The sequence below is a fragment of the Vigna umbellata genome, chromosome 1 (assembly GCF_029865625.1).
Source record: "Vigna umbellata cultivar VRB3 chromosome 1, Vumbellata_1.0, whole genome shotgun sequence".
NCBI lineage: Eukaryota > Viridiplantae > Streptophyta > Magnoliopsida > Fabales > Fabaceae > Vigna > Vigna umbellata.
In genome coordinates, this window is record NC_142165.1 from 93,975,017 (window position 1) to 93,997,563 (window position 22,547).

The following is a 22,547-nucleotide window of genomic DNA, read 5'->3' on the forward strand; positions in this document are numbered from 1 at the left end:
AATCCGTATCTAACTAAGTTGATAAATTAAACGGTTGAATCTAAATTTTAAGTTATTTAAATTATAATGGATTAATTAAGTTATATCTGAATCCAATTTAATACGAACATGCTCAAACTTAAAACAAAGCATCGGAATAAAATTTGCATAAAGATATTAAAGTTTTCAAATATGAAATAACTAATTAATCTTTTTTATACACAAAAATAAGGAAAACTTTAATGTCATAATAAATATAGGAAAACACATCATTTATCCATATCTTGCTAGAAATATGAAAAAATTACTTTTAAAAAAAACACATTATTATCAAATTAGTTCTCTTAACTATAGAAGTTAACAAATTCTAGTTCTCTTGACTATAAAAGTTAAATCTTTGTGTACCAACTTGGAAAGTTTTATTATCAAATTTATATAAGAAAGTAATAAACGTAAACCTTCACGATAACATCCATTGAGAAATTTAACCAAAGGTGAGTAAGAATTGAAAAACAAAAGTGTACATAATTCATTATGTTATATGACTTTAGATTTAGCCTTCTTGTTAGTTAAACAATTTGCATTAAACTTTTGAACATGTGTAAGATCAATAAATTTGTTTTTTAAATGTCTAATATTGACAACATCGAAATGTCTCTTAAATTCATCATCGTAACCTTTTTTAGTGAGTTTTTTTAAAGATCCCTTAATACAAAACATATTGTTTCTAAAGGAAAGTTATCATGCTTATATAATCCCTTTTAAGTTTCTTGAGAATACTCCAAAAAAATTAACAAAGAAGTCATCATTTTGTAGATATAATTTCTTTATGCCCTTAAATCCTAAAGTTTTAGTTTTCAGCATAGTTAATAATGCATGTCTCCTTATCAATGCATCCACCGCTATTTTTATTTTTATTTTTATTTGCACTTGTGTTTGATTACATATCAAAATTGTTCAATAAATTTTATCAATTTTACATTACTTTATTTAGTTTTTCTTTACTTTTCAAATATTTTAGAGACTCATTATCAGCATGTAATATAAGTATTTTCAGAAGAAATAGTTGTCGAGTTTATAAAATTCCACTAATATAATACAATATTTATCGTAAGTGGAATAATTAAGTGGACAATTGAATGTCCTTCTAGAATTAAATATCCATATGCCCAAGTTGCTAGTATCACATTTAATTTCAAAGAATTCTTTTTGGAAGTTGTCAAGGTAGAGATAGAATGGGAACATTGACTTAAAAAATATGTTATTTTCTCAAGAACTTTCTCTTGGTTTTATCTTATTTGCACCTACTTTTCTTTTAATAATAATTTTGTGAAGAAAAACAATTATACTTAATTTTGTAATGAACCTTTTATAAAAAAGAGCCGACAAATCAAAACTATTACCTCGTTAACAGTGGTGGGAGTTAGTTAATCTCTTATAACTTTCATCTTTGATTCCTTAACTTGCATTCTTTCGTATTCAACAAAAATCCAAATAAATTAGCACCAAAAATTATATTTGTCCACGTTGGCTTATAAACTTTTTTCTAAAGGATTTTCAAAACACACTTATGGTGATTTAGATATTTTTTCATATAGTTAAATTATAAACAACATAAAAAATATTCATTATAATTTTTTAATCACTGATTAATTAATATCCAACGATAATTTTTATTTGAACCCATAATGTTCTGAGTAAGGATCTCAAAGCACTTCAAGTTGTTCGCTCCATCATTCAGTTGCGTTATTCTCTTTCTCTCATTGTCTTAGTCCTAAGGGAGGGTGTATGCAGAAGACACTCTAACGCTGCAGTGAGTGACTTTGCCTAATTAGAGTTAATTACCTATCTTTTTCCTAAGACATATATTTATAAATATTATAATGAGTTTACCAGGTCTGACTTATTTATTACTAATAAATGATTATTATTCTCCTTAAATGTCCATTAGTTACTATTATTGTCCAGATTAATTACCAGTTAATAACTATTATGGACCGGTAGGTTTGGTGGTCGATCGCTTGATCATTAGATGACTGAGTTGTCATACTGTACACATAAATAAGTTATTATTAGGATTGAACAGTCCAGAAATCGAAGCGATAGATTGAAAATTAAATCGATCAATTATCAAAATAATTAATCTTAATTCTTCAAAATAAGTTGAATTTTAAAATAACTTTTGAATCTTAAGCTGTTTGACCATAGAACTCATCATAATTTTAATAATATATTAGATACATTTGAGAAAGGAAATGGATATCCAAATATTTATAAAGTGCATGTTTTGTTTTAAACACTATTTTCCGGTCATCTTCATTTGTAATCAATAATGATTTGGCTTCATACACTTTTAAATATATTTTTGAAAATAGTTTTTGAATTATGTTTTTCCTCATTCCTTTTCTTCATGAGTGTTTATATATATAGATATATTATTATGTTGGGTGAGTCACTTTCTACACATGGGGAGTTTTGACCTTAGCACAGCCCCTAGTCGTCAACGGTTGCAGCAAAATACCGGATGCAATTGCATGCAAATAATACACGTACATTTTTTTTTTCTTGTTCTTCTTTTCAATTAATTTTTTAATACAGGATTGTGTATGCGGGAGTATAGTAAAAAAATCAGAATTAAAGAATTGAGAAGTGAATGGAGCAATAGTAAATGTAAAAAATAATCTAAAATTGACAAAAAGAAAACATTGTAATTTGGTGTTCTTGATAGTAGGTGAGGTGGTGCGAAATCCAGGGCTTTCCACCCTTTACTACTCTCTCTCTCTTTCGTCTCTTTCGTCTCTTTCGTCTCTTTCGTCTCTTCTCTTTTGATTGTTTTCTCTGTCTGATTAAAAATGGATCTCTGACGCAACCTCATTCTTTTATTTTTTTATGTTTTTGCTCTGCGGCCCAAAACGTTGCGTTTTATTGAGACGGAAACTTTGCAATTCCGGGTAATGCCTTTATATTTTAATTTTTTTAAATTCCTCTGCGTTATTGGATTGCGTGCATCTTAGGATTCGCATATCTCGTTTCTGTTTTGGTTGGTGGCTATTTCGGATTCGAATCTCGTGGTTGCGAATTGTAGGAGGTGAAATCAAGGATTGTTTGGGTGCGGTTGTGACGATTTCCGGCGAATTGGTGACCGGTGCAATTGAGAAGGTTTATGGTTTGGGCGTGATGGCTTCGAATCCTCCACCGGAGGATCAGACGGACGAGGATTTTTTCGATAAACTTGTGGAGGATGACAATGAACATGTTAATTCTGGCCATGGTGATGAAGGTTATCATAATTCTGGTGACGTGAAAACGTTTGCGAATTTAGGGATCGATGGTGATGCTGGAGAATGTCGGAATGAGAGGAAACAGGAAGAATGGGACGAAAGCGGTGTGCAATTGGATGGTGGGAATGCCCAAGAAGGAGTTTTTTTGGCGTCCTCTGGTTCATTTGGAGGTGATAATGCGATGGATCATGGTGATCATGGGACGGGTTTGGAGAGTGCGTCAGTTTCCGATGTGAGTAAGAGCAATGGGATCAACAATTCCGAGGTTAAGGAGGTGGGTTGGAATTCTTTTAATGTTGATGCAAATCGAGATAATGGATTTGGATCGTATTCTGACTTCTTTGGTGAATTGGTAGAAGAATCTGGCAAAACATGTAATGATTTCAATAATGAGGTGAAATCCGGTAATGAAATTCAAAATGATGGGTCAAATTCTTTAGGTAATTATGAGCCATATCAAGAGGGTAAAGGTTACGATACATCTCAGGTAAATAAAACAAATGGGCAAGATCTGGGTAGCACTCAGTACTGGGAGGATCTTTATCCTGGCTGGAAGTATGATCAGAACACTGGGCAATGGTATATGGTAGATGGCCATAATGATAATCAGGGAAGCTCTATGGCCAATACAACTGCAAATTGGACAACTGCTTCTGATACTGTATCGGAGGTTTCTTATATGCAACAAACTGCGCAATCTATGGTTGGAACTTTAGCTGGGACTAACAGAACTGAAAGTGTATCATGCTGGAACCAAGCTTCGCAGGGGAATAATGGGTATCCTGAACATATGGTTTTTGATCCTCAGTATCCCGGTTGGTATTATGACATGATTGCTCAAGAATGGCGCTCGTTAGAAACTTACCATTCATTTATTCAATCTGCTGGTCATGGACAGGAAAGTAGGCGTGCTTCTACTGAAAAAAATTTGTCCAATGATGTCAGTTTATATAGAGAGTATGGTCAAGATGGTAATTATGGGTCACTTGACGCTGGTACTCAGACTACAGATGACAAGTGGAGTGGTTCATATGGTATTCACCATCTCCAGGGTCAAGACACACACACAACTGAGAGGGCTACTAGAAATGAGGATACTGCAACTTCTGGTGGAAACAGACCATTTGGGCATTCTTTTGGCTCAAATATTTCTGTTAATAAAGATCAACAAAATAACCCTGCCTCATTTGAAACAGTTTCGTACAGTAAAGTGAACCATGATCATGGTTTGGCTGATGGAACTCTTGAGAGACAAAACTCTGCTCCCAGTGGGAACATTCCTCAACTTTTTAATTATTCAAATACACAGTTTAATGAACCAAACAATTTCTCAAATGAATATGCTAAAAGTCAGAAGCCCTTCAGTTACTCCCAGGCACAGCCATCGTTCCAGGATACGCATCAGTCTTGTGCACCTGATGTTAGAAGATCATCAGCTGGACGTCCTCCTCATGCCTTAGTAACCTTTGGATTTGGTGGAAAAGTCGTTGTAATGAAAGATTCTAGTTTTTCGAGTTCATCATATAGAAGCCAGGTCAACTCTTGGTTCATGTTTTCAGTTTTGATCGATGCTTCGTTTGATTTTTGTTGTAATTAACACTTGTCGTTCACTTTTATCTGAAGACTTCTGTCCAAGGATCTGTTTCTGTGTTAAACTTGATGGAAGTTATCAATGGAAGTATTGATTCTTCGAGCGTTGGAAGTGGCGCTGGTGATTATTTCCGTGCTCTCACTCAGCAATCTTTCCCTGGTCCATTGGTTAGTGGAAGTTTTGGAAATAAAGAGTTGTACAAATGGATAGATGAGAGGATTGCACATTCTGGATCAACTGACATGGATTATAAGAAATGTGAAAGGTTGAGACTTCTTCTCTCCTTGCTTAAAATAGCCTGTCAACATTATGGAAAACTACGTTCTCCTTTTGGTACAGACACCATACGAAAAGTAAGTTAAATTTATTACCCTTCAAATTCTTTTTATATTTTCTATGCCACTGTTCATTTAATTTCATGTTCTTTGCAAGATTGATAAAAAAAGTTTTGTGAAGACTTGTGCTGAGCATTATTTTACAGAAATATGGCTTGATTAGTAATTTCCACTCTTTCTTTTATATATTTATTATAATGTAGAAACGAATAAGAATAAAAAGAAAAAGAATCATATAATTTTTTTATTGAAATCAAGAAAATTTATTAGCTTTTTTCTCTTAAAAAAAATCATAAATTATACTTAACAAGAGATTAAGAAATTAATATTAATTTTCAATATACATTACCAATGTTTGGTTCAGCTTGATCTAATAGGTCGAATGGTAAAGTTTAATGGCCTTGTTTGACCCATTTTTCAAATAGACTACAATTTGTAGTCTCAAGAAACAATCCTAATTTAATTTAGGCCATAGGACTAATTATCCATTTTAGCTCTTTTTCAAAACATAAAATGAAATAAGTTAAATTAAAAAATCTAAGAAATAATATATATATATATATATATATATATATATATATATATATATATATATATATAAATCTAAATTACTCTAATGAAAATTATTTTAACTTTTAGTATGCAAGTTTTAATATATAAATTATGATACATGTATATATGTTTTAATAAAATTATATTGCTTTATTTGTTTGATTATTATTATTTTAGAAGCTGACTAATTCATAAATTTACGGATTAGATCTTGTAAATCCATTGATCTTAGATCATAGATTAAATGGGCTAAGAAAAAAATGATTGAATTCAATTTAGATCACGTTATTTTTAATTATCAGGTGATCAAATTATTTTTGCATGCTTTTAGTCTGAGTATATTTATTATGGTATTTTAATCCAATACTAATATGACATAGACAAAGTCAAGATAAAAGAATTATTTCGTATAGAAACTAAATATAGTAATTAATCAAAATCATTAAATTTTTTATTCTTTAGTGGTCATTCATAGAGCTTACAAGCTTATGCTGAAATTTTTTAACTTTGTGACTCAAGACGAGGTTGAGATAAATAAATAAAATATTAACTTCTTTCTTCAAAAATGGAGAAAGAGTTATCATAATTTAATTACAATATAAGAAACAATTTATTACAGTAAGAATTAATTTACCTACTAAATTTCAAATATTATAACTCCTAGTTAACTATAAATAAAGTTATTGGTAAAATAAATTATAAGTAACACAACAAAATTATTATCTAGCATATTTATACCGAGAAAAGACAATTAAAAGCAAATAAACAATACATATTCTATGTATATCTATGAGAAGTAATTAAAAGCAATCCAAATCAAAAATAAAGTTGACATTCAAAATTTAAAACAAGACATATTCTTTCTATCAACAAAATTATTTATTAAAAACGTAGCTCAGTCCTCTCTCTCTCTCTCTCTCTCTATATATATATATATATATATATATATATATATATATATCAATTCTTTCTATTAATAAATATAGTCATACATAAAATATAAAAAGCAATCAAAACAAATTAAATATTAATGTAAAAATAAGATATTGCAATATTTAAAAGAAGAAGACCCGCTACAAACACCAACCAGAAGAAAGAAAGCTGTTCGACTTTCTATTCTTATCTTCTAATGTCTTAAAAAAAACATTTTAAAAAAAACATTTTTCATCACTTGGTGCTAAAGTGAAGGGGAAAAATAGAATAGGCTTAATAACATCTTTAGTGCCTATACATGTTTAATGATTCAATTTTTTTTTCTTTATTTATTTTTTTACTTAATGTGATCTCTATATTTTCTAAATATATTGAATGTGGTCCTTCCATTATGTTAATACAATTACTCTTTTTATGAATTTATTGTCCAATTCTAGCAGCAAAATGGGAGGAATGAAGTTAACATTGATCTAATGGAAAAAATACATTGAATTTCTCTCTCTCTCTCTCTCTCTCTCTCTCTCTCTCTCTCTCTCTCTCTATATATATATATATATATATATATATATATATATATATATATATAAATTTATAAGAATCACATTGAGTAAAAATAAATAGGAAAAAACATTGAATCATTATTATGAATTTAAGGACAAAAAAGGTTATCAATCCAAAATAATATAATACTTAATAACACTACTCACTCAGCTCCCCCCTTATGCCCCTAAAACATATAATATATTCCATGTTTTTCCAGATTTGGTTAAACATCAAATATATTAGCAAAATGTACTGATAATACTAGTTATTTGTAAATCTAAAACGATTGGTGCAGTAAAAGGAAGGGTGCAAGATTGAAATTTAGAAGGGATGGATACATTATATTAGGAATTAATACAAATGCTGATAACATTTTGTGGGTTAGGGGGTGACTACCCCTGTTTCAATATATGTGTTCTGTCCCTGGATGTTAATAACATATGTAACTTTGCTTCCTGCATTTTTTTAATCGTATTTTTATGGTGTGGTTTATTAAAGTTTAATTGCTTTCCGGAATGTTTGTTGTGTCATAATATCTTCATAGTTGGAAAAGTCATTCTTGTGAGCAATCGTTCTCATTCATATTTCTTTTGCTTGACAAGCAGATATATGTTATGGTGTTGTTAATTAGGAACATAGAATAGAGACTAGAGAGGAAATTGAGTAAATTTTATTGTATTTGACATATAAACTACACCGTTTGATTTATTTATTTATTTTTTATAGTAGAATAGCTTATAATTATTCCATGACTTTTCACTGAACACACTGATTTAAAATTTGTAAATGATCTTTCAAATATTCAACAGGTATTAACGCACAACCCCTCATCTTTAAACTACCTCACAACTTTTTATTTTTTAATTATTACTTGTAAATGTATTTGCCCTACCTTCTTCAGCACGAGAAGGAAACTTTGTCCAAATAGGAACGTGGAAGTATTCAGGAAATATTTGGTAATGATCGATGTGGTTGTTCTAACCTTATCATGCCCCATTGATAGTTTTGATTCAATTGTTACATATTCCATTTCCGCACAGTATCACCTACAGATTTGGTGACCTTCTTTATTTGTATTTTGAACAGGAAAATGATACTCCTGAAGCAGCAGTTGCAAAGCTTTTTGCATCTGCCAAGACGTTTGGCAAGGAGTTCACTCAATACGGTGTGCTAAGAAGTCACTGTCTGCAAAATTTGCCTTCTGAAGCTCAAATGCGGGTGTGTATAAGTTAACTCCAGACAAACCCTACATATTTTTAAATGTGCACATTTTGTTGATTTTTATTTTGATCTAGGCAACGGCTTCTGAGGTACAAAACCTTCTTGTCTCTGGAAAAAAGAAGGAGGCTTTGCAGTACGCACAAGAAGGTCAATTGTGGGGACCTGCGCTTGTTCTTGCTTCACAACTTGGCGATCAGGTTAGCTGTCTTTTTTCTGGTGTTGAATACTGTATTGAACTATTGATACTGAAATATCTGAATTAGATTGTCCCTTACATTTCTTATAGTGTCTTTTTAATCAGCTTTTATTGTGGAATGAACTTTGTACATTTATGTATTGCAGTTCTATGTTGACACAGTGAAGCAAATGGCACTTCGTCAGCTAGTTTCAGGATCACCTTTGCGCACATTATGCCTTCTAATCGCTGGACAGCCAGCTGAAGTATTCTCTCCTGGTAGCTCAGCTGGTGGGGATCCTAACTCTTTGAATATCCCTCAGCAGCCTACACAGGTGATCTCAATGGGATGATTTAGGAACCTATGCAAGGATTATGCACTTCAGTTTTCATTTTTCCAAGTTTCATTATTTTCAAAGATTAATGTTTTTTTTAATTCAAATAGGAAACTCATAACTTTCTTGTTACTCTGCAATTTCAGGTTGGATCTTTTGACATGCTTGGTGATTGGGAGGAGAATTTGGCTGTAATAACTGCAAACAGAACCAAAGATGACGAACTTGTAATTATTCATCTTGGTGATTGCTTGTGGAGAGAAACAAGTCAGGTATAGTTTTCAATCTATGTTTCTGGTTGTTTAATGATTATGCAGATTTCAATTTTGCTTCTAACTTGGGAGACATATTTTAGATCATTGCTGCACACATATGCTATTTAGTTGCTGAAGCGAACTTCGAATCATACTCAGATAGGGCAAGGCTCTGTCTAATTGGAGCAGATCACTGGAAATTTCCTCGAACTTATGCTAGTCCAGAGGCTATCCAGGTTCGTTGAAATATCTTTTAACTCTTTAGGTTGCTTCTTGAACTAAATTTGGTTGTTCTGTTGCATATAGCACGAACATGTTTTGAGTTTTTTACCGGAAAATGTAATGTACACTGTATATTTGCTATCCCTTCCTCTCTCCATTGGACTTTTCTGGTTCCTAATTGCTTGATTTTCTAGGATTTTACAATGCTGAATCTTGGATCTTTCATTAAATGTTTAAGAAGATAACATCCCCATATTTAAAACCTTAGTTTAAATAAAATATTAAATATGATAGTGCATTGGTTTCCAGAGACTGTAATTGACATATTTAATATTAAATCTTGGATCTTGCTATCACTTAGTTTATATTGGTGAATTGTAATTGACAATTTAAATAAAATATTTTATATTGATAGTGCATGAGCATTTAAACTCAATATTAAATATGATACAATTGTTTTGTGAGATGTATTGAAGTACACAAAACTGATCTAACTTAATGGTTATTTGAACAGAGGACTGAATTATATGAATATTCAAAGGTGCTTGGAAACTCTCAGTTTATTTTGCTTCCATTTCAGCCATATAAGCTTATTTATGCATACATGCTAGCTGAAGTGGGAAAGGTTTCAGACTCGCTGAAGTAAGTTCTTAGAATATGGTTTGTACAGTATTATACTTTGTGTAATCTGCCTTATTGGTATTATGTTGCTTCAGGTACTGCCAAGCAGTAATGAAATGCTTAAAAACTGGTCGTGCACCAGAAGTAGAAACATGGAAGCAGTTCGTATTATCTCTTGAAGACAGGATTAGAACCCACCAACAGGTACTTACTTGTATTTGACTGAGTCTTTTGATTGTTTTGTTATTTATACTCTTAATTAACAATGTGTTCAGGGTGGGTATGCCGCAAATTTGGCACCTGCAAAATTAGTGGGAAAATTGCTCAACTTTTTTGATAGTACTGCACATCGAGTTGTTGGTGGTGGTTTACCACCACCTGCTCCATCATCGTCATCATCTCAAGGATATGTTCACGGAAATGGACAACATCACCAGCCTGTTGCAAACAGAGTATCGAATAGCCAATCAACAATGGCAATGTCATCCTTAGTTCCATCCGCTTCAATGGAACCCATCAGTGATTGGACAGCTGACGATAATAAAACACCAAAACCTAATAGAAGTGTTTCAGAGCCAGACTTTGGTAGAAGCCCTCGCCAGGTTTGTGATTACTATTTAGGATAATTCAAAAAACTTCAGTTTCATGTGTTCGTTTTTGTTTGGTGTTTTTTTTTTATTGGGGAAAATGGTTGATTTTTTCCAGGGAACTTCACCTGAAGGTCAAGGAAAAACATCAGTATCAGGGGCTGCATCTCGCTTTTCTCGTTTTGGTTTTGGCTCACAACTATTACAAAAGACAGTGGAACTAGTTTTGAGACCTCGCCCCGGTCGACAGGTATTATTTTAGTCGTTTCATGTTCCGTGTTTTATTTTCTGTTATAGTTTCAACGGTGCTTTTGACTAAGCCAATTCAAATGGTGCTTTATGAAGGCTAAATTGGGTGAAAAGAACAAGTTTTATTATGATGAAAAACTGAAAAGATGGGTAGAGGAAGGCGTTCAATCTCAATCTGAAGAAACTGCATTACCACCGCCTCCAAAGACTGCTGCTTTCCAGAATGGTTCAACTGACTACAGCTTAAAACATGCACTGAAGAAAGAAGGAACGCCTTCTATGGAGGGATATGATTTAAAAACAAAAAGTCATGAACATAATCCAGGGATTCCACCAATGCCACCAAGCTCAACACAATTCTCTGGCCGAGGTCGCGTTGGTGTTCGATCAAGGTAAGATAATCACAGTCTTGTTACGATCGTCTCCTTGTTGGAACAAAGCAAAGTTCAACTATATTTATCGTAGTGGAACTTTAGTGAAATTTGTGGTCTATACAGGTACGTTGACACGTTCAACCCTGGTAGTGGAAGCTCTGCAAAATTGTTTCAGTCATCATCTGTCAAACCTGATCTGGCTGCCAATGCAAAGTTTTTTGTTCCTGCTCACACACCATCATCAAATGAGCAGGCAATGGAAGCTATAACAGAAAGTAATCATGAACATAGTTTAACTAATGAAAATCCTTCAACGTTGTACCAATCGCCTGGAGTTTTACAACGGCCAAGGTTTCCAAGCATGGATACTATTGGTTTCCAGGAAATAATGACGAATGGCAGCAACTCTGAAGTTCCTCATTCACGGCGAACAGCTTCGTGGGGTGGTGAGGCTATTAGTGATCGATTTAGTTCCACAGAATTGGGAGAAAATAGTTCTCTTGGTGAAGCTTTGGGAATGCCACCAACAATGTTTCAAGAGGTTCAACTTTGAGCACATAATTAAGTTGTAAATATCAAATTTTGTTTATGGTCATCAGAGTAGTTGGGACATCCCTGTTGCATTTCTCTTAAATTCTAAATGGCGGTAGCCATCGGGTGAAGTTCAAAAAGAGCAACCTTTTTCTTCCCATCAGTTGTTTTACTTTCAATGCCAAGGGATATACCACGTAGGTGAGTATAAGTAGTAGAACTCATTTGTTCATTTTATTACACAAGAAACACACTGACCCTCAAGGAAAACAGGCCTCAACACATCCAAAAGAAAGAATAGTTTATGGAATTGTGAAATATCTTGCCCTTTTGTAATTTTCATTTCAGAAATTAAATATAATTTAATGATAATTGTGCTAGGTTTTTAAGTCAATCTTGCTTCAGATTTCTCTTTCTATTTTTTTCTCCTTTTAGGAAGATTTTTCTTTATCCTCCCCTTCATTGTAGAGTTAATTTCTCCCTCTTTTTCTTGTTTGAATCAAATGCATGAAATGCAAATTGTTTGTTAAGATGAAAATATATGTAATTGAAATGTAAAGACCTTTCGTAAGTACGGTTCACGAATTTAGTGTGCACTTTTTTTTAGAAAAATAATGCTTTACACTCTAAAAAATATATATTAATTAAAATACTATTATTTTGAGTTATATTATGAATTTTTTTTTTTTTTATCTTTAGTGGTCTTAACATATCATTATTTTTTGGTTTAATTGCTTCCTTTGTCTCCAGTTTGGTTGAATTGTGTCAAATTCATCCTCATTTTTAAAAAAGTTTCATTGTCGTCCTCACGTGGTGTAAAAGTGTCAATTGAATCCAAACATTGAAAAAATTTGTGTCAATATAGTCATCTCCGTTAAATACACACTAACTCCGTTAAGTGGCTGATTATTTGGCACTAGAGAAGTAAAACGTGGCAACTGAGTCACAGTAGTGGTAATGACGTGGCAATGATATATTTGAGAACATGAAAATAGGTTATTGAATTGGGGAAATTAAAATCAGAATTCATTTAGGGTATTTGTATTTGTGAACGAAAACTAATTAGGGCATTTGAGATATTTGAGATAGAGTGTTTCTGAGTTGAGGAAGGGTGAAAAATCGCAATTGGGGCTTTTGAAAGCAGAACGCGTTTGGTGATTTGGAAGCGTTTGGTGATTTCGAAGTGCGAAGTGGGTTCCATTCGAAGGTCCATTCGAAGGTACGTGTACATTGCTTTCGTTGGGTTTATGGTTGCTTTGGTGTGTGTGTTTGCTTCGTGTGTGTGTTTGCTTTTGTTGTGGTCCCCCATAAGCTTGGTGAGTTTATTTTTCTTCCTCCCTGTACTTCTTCCTCCCTCTTTGGGTGTTTGTTGAGAAATGGCTGTTCTTCGGTTTGGAGTTGGTTGAAGAAGTGTTGGTACTGTGTGGATTGGGGTTGGGTGAGAAAGCTTGGTTGTGAGGTTGTGTCGTTTTTTCGTTGGCTTAGGAAGTGGCAATGTCATTGAATCATCAGTGTTGTTCGTCTTGCTCATGGGGGAGCTGTCGTGCCGTTTCATCCAGAGGATTGGTTCAAACTAACATATGTCGTTGTGGGGAAGTTGCTGTGTTGAGAGTGGCGAAAACTGTGAAGAACGAAGGCAAACAATTTTGGGGATGCCCTAATTACAAGGTTTGTTCAATGGCTGTAGTTTCATTTTAGTGATTAGTTTATTTTTTGAGTAATGAAATGTTTGTGGTTGGATGTTTTGAACAGCGGACTCGAAACGAAGAACTTCAAGGATGCAATTATTTTAAATGGTGCAATGAAGCTAATTTGGATGAAAGGGATACTATTATTGCTAGGCAAAGGAGGAAAATTATTAGTCTGGAGAAATCTGCTATGGTTTCTCAGAAATGGGAGAAGCAATTAACATGGATGCTATGTTTTATGGGGTTTATTAATGTCATCCTTGTTTGTATCTTGTTTAAAATTCCATGACTATTTTGTATTAGACAATGTGTTGTATTAGACAGTTGTTGAAAATGAATGAAAAATCTCAATTTCTGCTTTCAATAGCTAATTGGCAGTGATATTGTTGAAGAAGGTGGATGTTCTTTCAAATACAACCTAACAGCTAAATTCAAATTTGATGACAGCAACAATTTAATGGCTACTGTACACAGTTATCAGTTGCAGTAGAAACAATATTGCACTTGTCATTTATCTTCAAATGAAAATAACTAATAAATAATATAAGATTCAATGAAAGTTGAGTATAAAATCAGAGCTTCGAATGCACATTGAATATAACAGCAGAATTCATTATGATTGTCCAAAGCTATTGCATTGCTTTATTACATACCGAACCGAATCTTACTTAAGAGAATTGGACAGTAGAAATCAGTAAAAACAGAGGCTTAATCACCATTTCAACAGTAAATTTTTTTCCAATGCGAATAATGAACTTGGAATGAGCGTTGACTTCATATTCTTTGGACGAGCGTCCCCTTGTGCGCGCAGGGGGCGACGAGCGTCCGCTTGTTATGAACCGAGCGTGCGCTAGCTATGTGACGAGTGTCCTGGCGACGAGCGTCCTGGGCGACGAGCGTCCACTTGATGTTCTCTGGATGAGCGTCTTGACGAGCGTCCATTTCATATTCTCTGGACGAGCGTCCTCTTATGCGTGTAAGGAGCGACGAGCGTCCGCTTGCGATGAACCGAGCGTGCCCTTGCTATGTGACGAGCGTCTTGGGCGATTAGCGTCCTGGCGACGAGCGTCCTGAGCGACGAGCGTCCAATTTCCTTCTAAGTGGCGCAGAAACTAACTCATCTGCCAGTTTTGATCCGACATGCAGAAACTAACTCAGAGCGTCTGAATTATGTTCATACCTGCATATTCATGAATCTGCTGAGTGCAGACAGCTAAATGCAGCTGAATTCAAATTTGATGCAGTAGAAACAATATTGCACTTGTCATTTATCTTCAAATGAAAATAACTAATAAATAATATAAGATTCATCAGAAACTGTGCTTCAAACGGCACATTGAATATAACATCAGAAACTGTGCTTCAAACTGGACATCATATTCATTGAACAGACAATACTTTGCTTCATCAAATAATACATCAGCACACAATACATATTGAAGTTTGTATCCAAAAAAAGGTGCTAGCCGAAACAAAGTACCAAAATACATATTAATAATAGCTAATGACTTTCTAAATCAGTTTGAAGGTGCTGTGGCAGTTGGGTCAGCTGGTGTTGAAGTTGTCTGAGGTGCTGTTGTTGATGGGTGACTTTGTTGGGGTTGTTCAACCTCGCATTGAGTAATTTGACTGGATTGAGTTGCATTTGGAGTTCTTGGAGCAGCTTGGGCAGCTTGTGGACAATTATTTCTTTTATGTCCAAGCTCTCTACATATGCCACATCTCTTACGTGTTCCACCTTGTCTTAGTTGAGTGTCATCTTTCTTAAGCTCCCAAGGCTCTAATCTTCTTTTCTTTTTCGGTCTACCAGGCAAAATTCTCTTAGGTGGAGGCAACACATCAGGCATTGAAGTCATTTCCCACATATGAGCACCGTGGACTGGATATATCATTGGAAAGTATGTTTGTTCATAGGTTGACTTTGTAAACCAATGTGAGATGTAGTCTTCTCCATTGATGTTTAAAAATGTCATGGCAGTGAGGGCATGACAGCATGGGATTCCTGTTATACTCCATTTCCTGCAACTACAGTCCACTTTATCTATGTCAACAACAAACTTGTCACCAATGTTGGAAGTGTGTCTCACTTCAAATAATTTCAATCCTGACCAGCTGGAAAATGAAATTTGGATTCAAGTGAGTAAGTAAAGTAAAGAAATTAAAACAAATAAAACTTCATATTATGAAATCATACCTAGGTATCCAATATTTTGTGTTGTTTAATTCCTTTTGAAATCGTTTATAAATTTTGGGGCAAAAGGAACCTTCATATGACCTTATCTTCTCTCTATTTCTTGCCCATCTCTTCATTAGATACATACGAATGTCTTCCATCATTGTTATGATGGGCTTAGCCCTTGCATCCAAGATCACACTATTAAAAGCTTCAGAGATATTGTTTACTAGGGTGTCACAAGCAGCTGTAGGTGTAAACCTTGACCTTGACCAAAATCTATATAAAGAAAAACACACACATTTATAACACAACCAAACAGTTCTAAATAATTGACATGGCTAACACTCTTGAAAACATACCTTGGTGGAATAGCTATCAAGTGCTTAAAGGCCTCTACATTGACATCTTTTATTTCTCTCATGACTGCCTCCCATGCTTGAGGATGGGTTGATGATGCTGCCTTCCATAATAGACGTTTCAGATTTTTTCCAGGATATTTTTTCCTAAAATTTGCATATATGTGGCGGACACAAAACCTTTGATCAACACGAGGTAGAAGTTCTTGTATTGTTGGCAGAAGTCCCTATCAAATGATAAAAGTAAATTTACTGAACATGAACATGGAAGACTAAGGTTCTACACTAACTTTGACAGTTGATCCAGGATTTGACCTAAGCAGCTCATTGGCATAGTCATATACCCTTTTATATTGTTCTTCAAAATCACCTTCAATTTTCTTGTGTGCCATTTTCTTTGCCCTAAAGGTTGTTGACCGAGACACATTAATATTCCATTTCTTACAAACTTTGTTTTGGAGGTTAGTCAAATTAATATTTGGATTTTCTTTTATGGTCTTCTCTAACCTCCCACTTAACCATTTTGATGTCACTAAACGCATATTAAATTCTCTACTGCAGGTATGCTTGTTTATAATCTTCCTTAACTGCCATGTATTTTGGGCAGCCTTATATGCACAATATGCGTACCATGGGCACTTCCCTTTTGCCCCACAACATTTAACAGAAACTCTTCTTTTATCATTTTTAAAAACCTTCAATTTCCTACCATTCTCTACACCGTAGCTTCTTATTGCTTCTGTGAAATCTTTTTTTTCACTGAAGAATGTCCCCACTTCCCAGTTATAGTGTTCCATACTTTTGGGCAATGAAAAAGTGCCAAAATTTCCATAACGGTCTCTATCATCATTTGATGAATCACTTAATACAAGGCTGTCTAAACTTTCAGATTCCCAAGAATTGTCAGATAAACCTCTGTCATGTACATACTGTAATGGAGGACACTTCCCACTTGGTCCACCCACTTCAACTTCCTCACTACGGTTACAGAAATCATCTTCACTCAACACATCCTCTTCATCTCCATTCCAACTTCTAACATCGTAGTCATCATGTCCCCCATCCTCTCTCTCAGCCTCTGCCTCCACAAAATTATCACTGTCAGCCTCTACACCCTCTCCTAAAACAGCCCCAACATCCTCTCCCTCAGCCTCTGCATCCACAAAGTTATCACTGTCAGCCTCTACACCCTCCCCCAAAACAGCCCCAACATCCTCTCCCTCAGCCTCTGCCTCCACAAAGTTATCATTAACAGCCTCTACACCCTCCCCCAAACCAGCCCCAACATCCTCTCCCACAACCTCTGCCTCCACAATGTTATCATTGTCAGCCTCTACACCCTCCCCCAAAACAGCCCCATCAGTGTCTCCCTCAGCCTCTGCCTCCACACAATTATCATTGTCAGCCTGTACACCCTCCCCCAAAACAGCCTTCTCACACTCTTCCTCACACTCTACCTCTACACGATTATCACTGTCACCCTCCCCCAACATATGAACGTACTCAGGATCTGACACCATGTGTACAACATACAGGTGAGATTGACCATTCAAAATGGCAAGGTTGACCAGATGACATGCACCCTTGTCATCAGATAATAGTTCTAACCTTCCTTCTAACACAGTACCACCACCCACTGAATACCACAACTCTTTAACATTAATATAGCCCATCTCCTTCAAAATGGACATAATTTCAAAGTAGCTCCATCTATCTGGGTCAATTTTTAAAGTAGATGTTTGACCATTCTCATATTTAAATGACCCATCATTCACAAATTTGCCCCCATGGTGAAAGACCACTTCGACATCACAGTTAGGCATCCTACACTAATATAAAAAATCATGTCAGTCTAACTTTACCCAAATAACACTACATTTAATTGACCAAAATAACACTACATTTACATATCAGGATACGACTGTCAACCCATCAGGGTACAACACTTCCACAAAGCACTTTAAACAGACCATAAACAATTAAAACAAATTTGTACTGAACCCTAAACACAGCATAAAGATTGACTTTAACCTACAATGGGGGACCACACACAACACCCATAATGGGGGACCACAACAAAAGCAAACACACACACGAAGCAAACACACACACCAAAGCAACCATAAACCCAACGAAAGCAATGTACACGTACCTTCGAATGGACCTTCGAATGGAACCCACTTCGCACTTCGAAATCACCAAACGCTTCCAAATCACCAAACGCGTTCTGCTTTCAAAAGCCCCAATTGCGATTTTTCACCCTTCCTCAACTCAGAAACACTCTATCTCAAATATCTCAAATGCCCTAATTAGTTTTCGTTCACAAATACAAATACCCTAAATGAATTCTGATTTTAATTTCCCCAATTCAATAACCTATTTCCATGTTCTCAAATATATCATTGTCACGTCATTACCACTACTGTGACTCAGTTGTCACGTTTTACTTCTCTAGTACCAAATAATCAGTCACTTAACGGAGTTAGTGTGTATTTAACGGAGATGACTACATTGACACAAATTTTTTCAATGTTTGGATTCAATTGACACTTTTACACCACGTGAGGACGACAATGAAACTTTTTTAAAAATGAGGATGAATTTGACACAATTCAATCAAACTGGGGACAAAGGAAGCAATTAAACCTTATTTTTTTTATTGATCACTTGAACTTAAGACGTACTACAAATGAGACGTAAATATGCCAAGGAAAAGAAATACTTGATGTGACAAAAAAAAAAGAATGAAGCGTGGCTCTCGAGAAAATCGAAGAAAGGGAATGTGCTATGGTAATGTGGTTTTTTATGGTTAAAAAAAAAGGTAAAGTCTTCATGCAAAATCCATAGAATTTTTAAAGTATGTTGTAACAATATTTTAAGAATAATTTTTTGCAGTCCAAATAAACAAAAAGACTTTAAAAATCATTCCCCAAGATAAATTAAGCATAAACTATTTTAAAGTAAGTTCATTCAACTAAAAATAAATAAAGCTCCCTTAGAATATAAAATTAGGCACGGCCGAAAAAGAGAAACGTGCACGTGCAACAGTGTTTCGGTCCATAAGAGAAGTGGGCTCAGTAAGTTTGCTAAACGGGCCTAAGGCCCAGTAAGACCTCATAAACATAAACCCTACCTTTACAAATAGAGGATATCTACCTCTGGCATTGGGATTTTACCGGTAGCCGCTGCAGCTGAACGTTTCAGAGAGAGAAGCATCTATTCATCAAAATGGGTGAGTTATTTCCCAATTTCTTTTCAATTTCAATGAGATTTCATGGTTTCCATGAACAAGGAGACGATGATGTTATGTCTAAATGGCTTGTTTGGTTGATGTTTCGATTACAGGTAAGGTTCACGGATCTCTCGCACGTGCGGGCAAAGTGAGAGGACAAACTCCTAAGGTGGCCAAGCAAGACAAGAAGAAGAAGCCACGCGGACGCGCTCACAAGCGAATGCAATACAACCGCCGATTCGTCACCGCCGGTAATTTTTTCTTCTCTCCTTTCCCTACCTTACCCTATTTCTAAATTCACATTCCAACACTTTCCAATTCTTTAATTTTTACCTTATTTTCTCTTTTCTACCGAAAAATAATATTTTTGTTGTGTTAGATTTATAGGGTTTTTGGATTTGGGGCTTTCATAATGTAGTGTTTTAAATTTTGATTTTTTGTTTTGTTTGATTGTAGTGGTGGGATTCGGTAAGAAGCGTGGACCAAACTCGTCGGAGAAGTGAGGAGCTTGCGGATGATTTTGGGTTTTCGTAGTTTGCAAAATGTATCACTTGTTTTTGTTTTTATTTGATTGATGACTGAAACCTTGATAGTTACGTTATCCTTCAATGAAGGAGTTTTTTGGCTAGTTTATTTCAAAACTTTATATTTCCCTCTTACGGACGATTGTTTTAGAGACTTTCCTCCACACTTTTTGTTTTGCTTCTATCGAATATAGAGGTGAAGTAAGCAAACATTGAACACCAACCTTATAACTGATATATATTTGTGCTGATTTTAGCCTATTCAGTTCTTATGTCATGTCCTTTTTTAAATGTTACAAACAATACCGTTTGGAGGCCTATTAGAGGAAAGCATCATTTTGGTCACCATCTTATATCTGCCTCCGACGGTGTTGTAATCAAGTGTTCATTTCTGGCTTTTGTTAATAATTGCTAAATAAATGTTGGAAAACATTGAGGGATTTTGATTTCTGGAATTGGTACATTTGAAGCCATGTCTTTATTTTCTAAGACAGAATGATGATATAGTTATTGGGTTTATATTAAATGGTTACACTTCTGATGGAATACATGCAGTAACAAACTATGAATGAAGTTTAAGATATACTTGGTTAGCTTGTTCACCAATTTTGTACTGTCAACATGAGTTGTGTTCTTGAACTCCTAAATGGGCAAACTTGGTTAGGTTGTTCACCAATTTTGTACTGTCAACATGAGTTGTGTTCTTGAACTCCTAAATGGGCAACTGGTTAGAGCACTACTAAGATTGTATTCTTAAATTTCAATAGTTTATGTATGGTTTACACTTCTAAATGAAAAAATTGACATCATAAACAATGGTCATATTCTCTTTATTTAGGTTGTGTAAATCAAGGTTATCAAACTCGCGAGTTAACTCGTTAACTCGGACGAGTTTGCGTTCTTAGTTTTGGCTTCCGAGTTAACTCGGAAGCAAACTCGGTTTTCAAGCAGACTCGGTAAAATCGGTTCTAAACTCGATGGGAACGGTTAGAATCGCGATTTTGCAGTGGTTGTGCGAGTTTGAAATAAGAAGTAGCGAAGAAAGAGGAAATAGTTATAGGTCTAGGGCACCGTCAAGTTTCGCTGTTGTGGTTGCTCCTTGTTAGCTCTCCTTCGTGTTCGCCGTTCACATGGTTCTTGCTCGTCGTTCAACTGGTTCATGGTCACGCTTCGTTGCCTGGTTCGCGCTTGTCGTTGTGATCGCACTCCGTTCGCCTGGTTCGTGCTTGTCGTCGTGCTTGCCATCGTGCTCACCGATGCTTCTCCATTTCTCGCTGCTAGTGCGTGAGTGAAGTATTTCTATTTTAATGTTACAACTAGGTTTTTTTAGTATTTATGCTTCTTATTTTAGCATGTAGATATTTAATATTAAAATATTTAATATTAAAGTATCTATTCATTATTATTCTGATTATTGGACCTCCTTTTAGTATACTAAACTTTTGGACCAATATTAACTTGAAGAACTTGTTTTTCTAACTGAAGTTTCAATTATATTCAATTAAAATTATGATAAAATAATAATAATATTAAAGAAAAATATTTAAATATATATAATATGATAAACTAATAATTATAATAATATTATAAAAGTATAAAAACATTATTTATAAATTATAATATTAAATTATTCTATTATTTATAGATATTTTAAAATATTTTTACACGAAGTAAACTCTTACGAGTTTACGATTCGAGTTTACGATTCGAGTTTACGATTCGAGTTTACGATTCGAGTTTACGATTCGAGTTTACGTAAACTCTCGAGTTTGACAACCTTGGTGTAAATTTATCAATTGAGTTTTAGAAAGAGTGTACAAATTATTAACGTTTACAAAATCAGCTGTCATCAAAACTGTTATTATTATAATAAAAAAGTTGCCCTACATTTAAGATATAAATCATTAATCTATCCCCTCCCTATTCTTCGACTCTGGTTTAGTAATGGTAAATACATACTAAATAATCATAATTTCACAATATTCTTTTCTTGTTTCACAATGTTATCTGTCATTTTGAAAATAGTTTTTCAACCTAAAGGTTTTTAACAAATTTTTTATCTCCATATTATTATTCCCCATTTCTTGTAATTGTTCTCTCCTCTGAGCATGCTCTTGTTCCTCTCACAATATAATGTATGTCATAATAGCGTCAAGGATGTAAATTTCAATAGTTAGTTAACATGAAGTGAAAAAGAATATTAGTTTATAATAAAATGGGTATGCGTAATTTTGTCACTACATTTATTAGCTGGTTTAATTTGAAAATTCAAAGTCGAAATTCTAGTCGTTTTTAAAGTAATGTTTTTGATAGGCGAAGTAATTATTATATTGTTTTATGTTTCGTTTTGTCAATGATCATGCATGATTTGTTTATGAATGTGAAAGGTATCGATCAAATTCATAGGGTTTTTGTAGGCAATTTATATTTATTGAAATTATTATCTTAGGATGAAATTCATCCGAAGTTAAAATGATTTTTATACAGGCAAATATTATAAAATAAAGGTTCTGCTATGAAAGTTACCAAAATTAATAAATGAAGGGGATTGCATTCTTAAATTATGAAACCTATGAAACTAAAACGCCAGCATGCTTAAAAAATGTGATCTTTTCAATGCAGATTGCCGTCTACACTTACTGAATTTAGAAATTAGAAAGGTAAGAATAATTTTCTTTCTCTAATCTCTTAGGACAGGCACTATGTTGAGACTAAAAGTTGATTGAACTCAGTTTATATTTAAATTAAAAAGTAATTGAGTTCAAATAATTTAGCTGTTTTAATTTAA

The 22,547-nt window shown here is 34.2% G+C and overlaps 3 protein-coding genes across 4 annotated transcripts; 2 read left to right on the plus strand and 1 right to left on the minus strand.

The window, feature by feature from the left end:
* Nucleotides 1-2,536: 2,536 nt before the first annotated feature.
* Nucleotides 2,537-12,177, plus strand: LOC124824817 (protein transport protein SEC16B homolog). Of its 2 annotated transcripts, XM_047297331.2 has the most exons (14): nucleotides 2,537-2,930; nucleotides 3,065-4,794; nucleotides 4,884-5,204; nucleotides 8,301-8,432; nucleotides 8,510-8,632; nucleotides 8,778-8,945; nucleotides 9,092-9,217; nucleotides 9,301-9,435; nucleotides 9,936-10,063; nucleotides 10,138-10,246; nucleotides 10,318-10,644; nucleotides 10,748-10,879; nucleotides 10,975-11,270; nucleotides 11,376-12,177. In XM_047297331.2, the coding sequence occupies exons 2-14, from the start codon at nucleotides 3,157-3,159 to the stop codon at nucleotides 11,803-11,805; spliced, it is 4,065 nt and encodes a 1,354-aa protein (XP_047153287.1). In that variant the 5' UTR covers nucleotides 2,537-2,930; nucleotides 3,065-3,156; the 3' UTR covers nucleotides 11,806-12,177. The 2 variants fall into 2 exon arrangements, with proteins under 2 accessions (XP_047153287.1, XP_087960962.1); XM_088104836.1 differs by lacking the exon at nucleotides 2,537-2,930 and having other exon boundaries at nucleotides 3,010-4,794.
* Nucleotides 12,178-14,834: 2,657 nt separating this feature from the next.
* Nucleotides 14,835-18,945, minus strand: LOC148206839 (uncharacterized). Its single transcript, XM_088108930.1, has 4 exons — nucleotides 16,279-18,945; nucleotides 16,007-16,230; nucleotides 15,666-15,923; nucleotides 14,835-15,583 (listed from the first exon to the last, which is right to left on the minus strand). Exons 1-4 carry the CDS (start codon nucleotides 17,824-17,826, stop codon nucleotides 14,989-14,991), a joined length of 2,625 nt encoding a protein of 874 aa, XP_087965056.1. The 5' UTR covers nucleotides 17,827-18,945; the 3' UTR covers nucleotides 14,835-14,988.
* A 150-nt stretch (nucleotides 18,946-19,095) lies between these two features.
* Nucleotides 19,096-20,020, plus strand: LOC124827851 (small ribosomal subunit protein eS30z/eS30y/eS30x). The gene is made up of 3 exons (XM_047301003.2): nucleotides 19,096-19,235; nucleotides 19,349-19,486; nucleotides 19,692-20,020. Exons 1-3 carry the CDS (start codon nucleotides 19,232-19,234, stop codon nucleotides 19,736-19,738), a joined length of 189 nt encoding a protein of 62 aa, XP_047156959.1. The 5' UTR covers nucleotides 19,096-19,231; the 3' UTR covers nucleotides 19,739-20,020.
* Nucleotides 20,021-22,547: the final 2,527 nt, after the last annotated feature.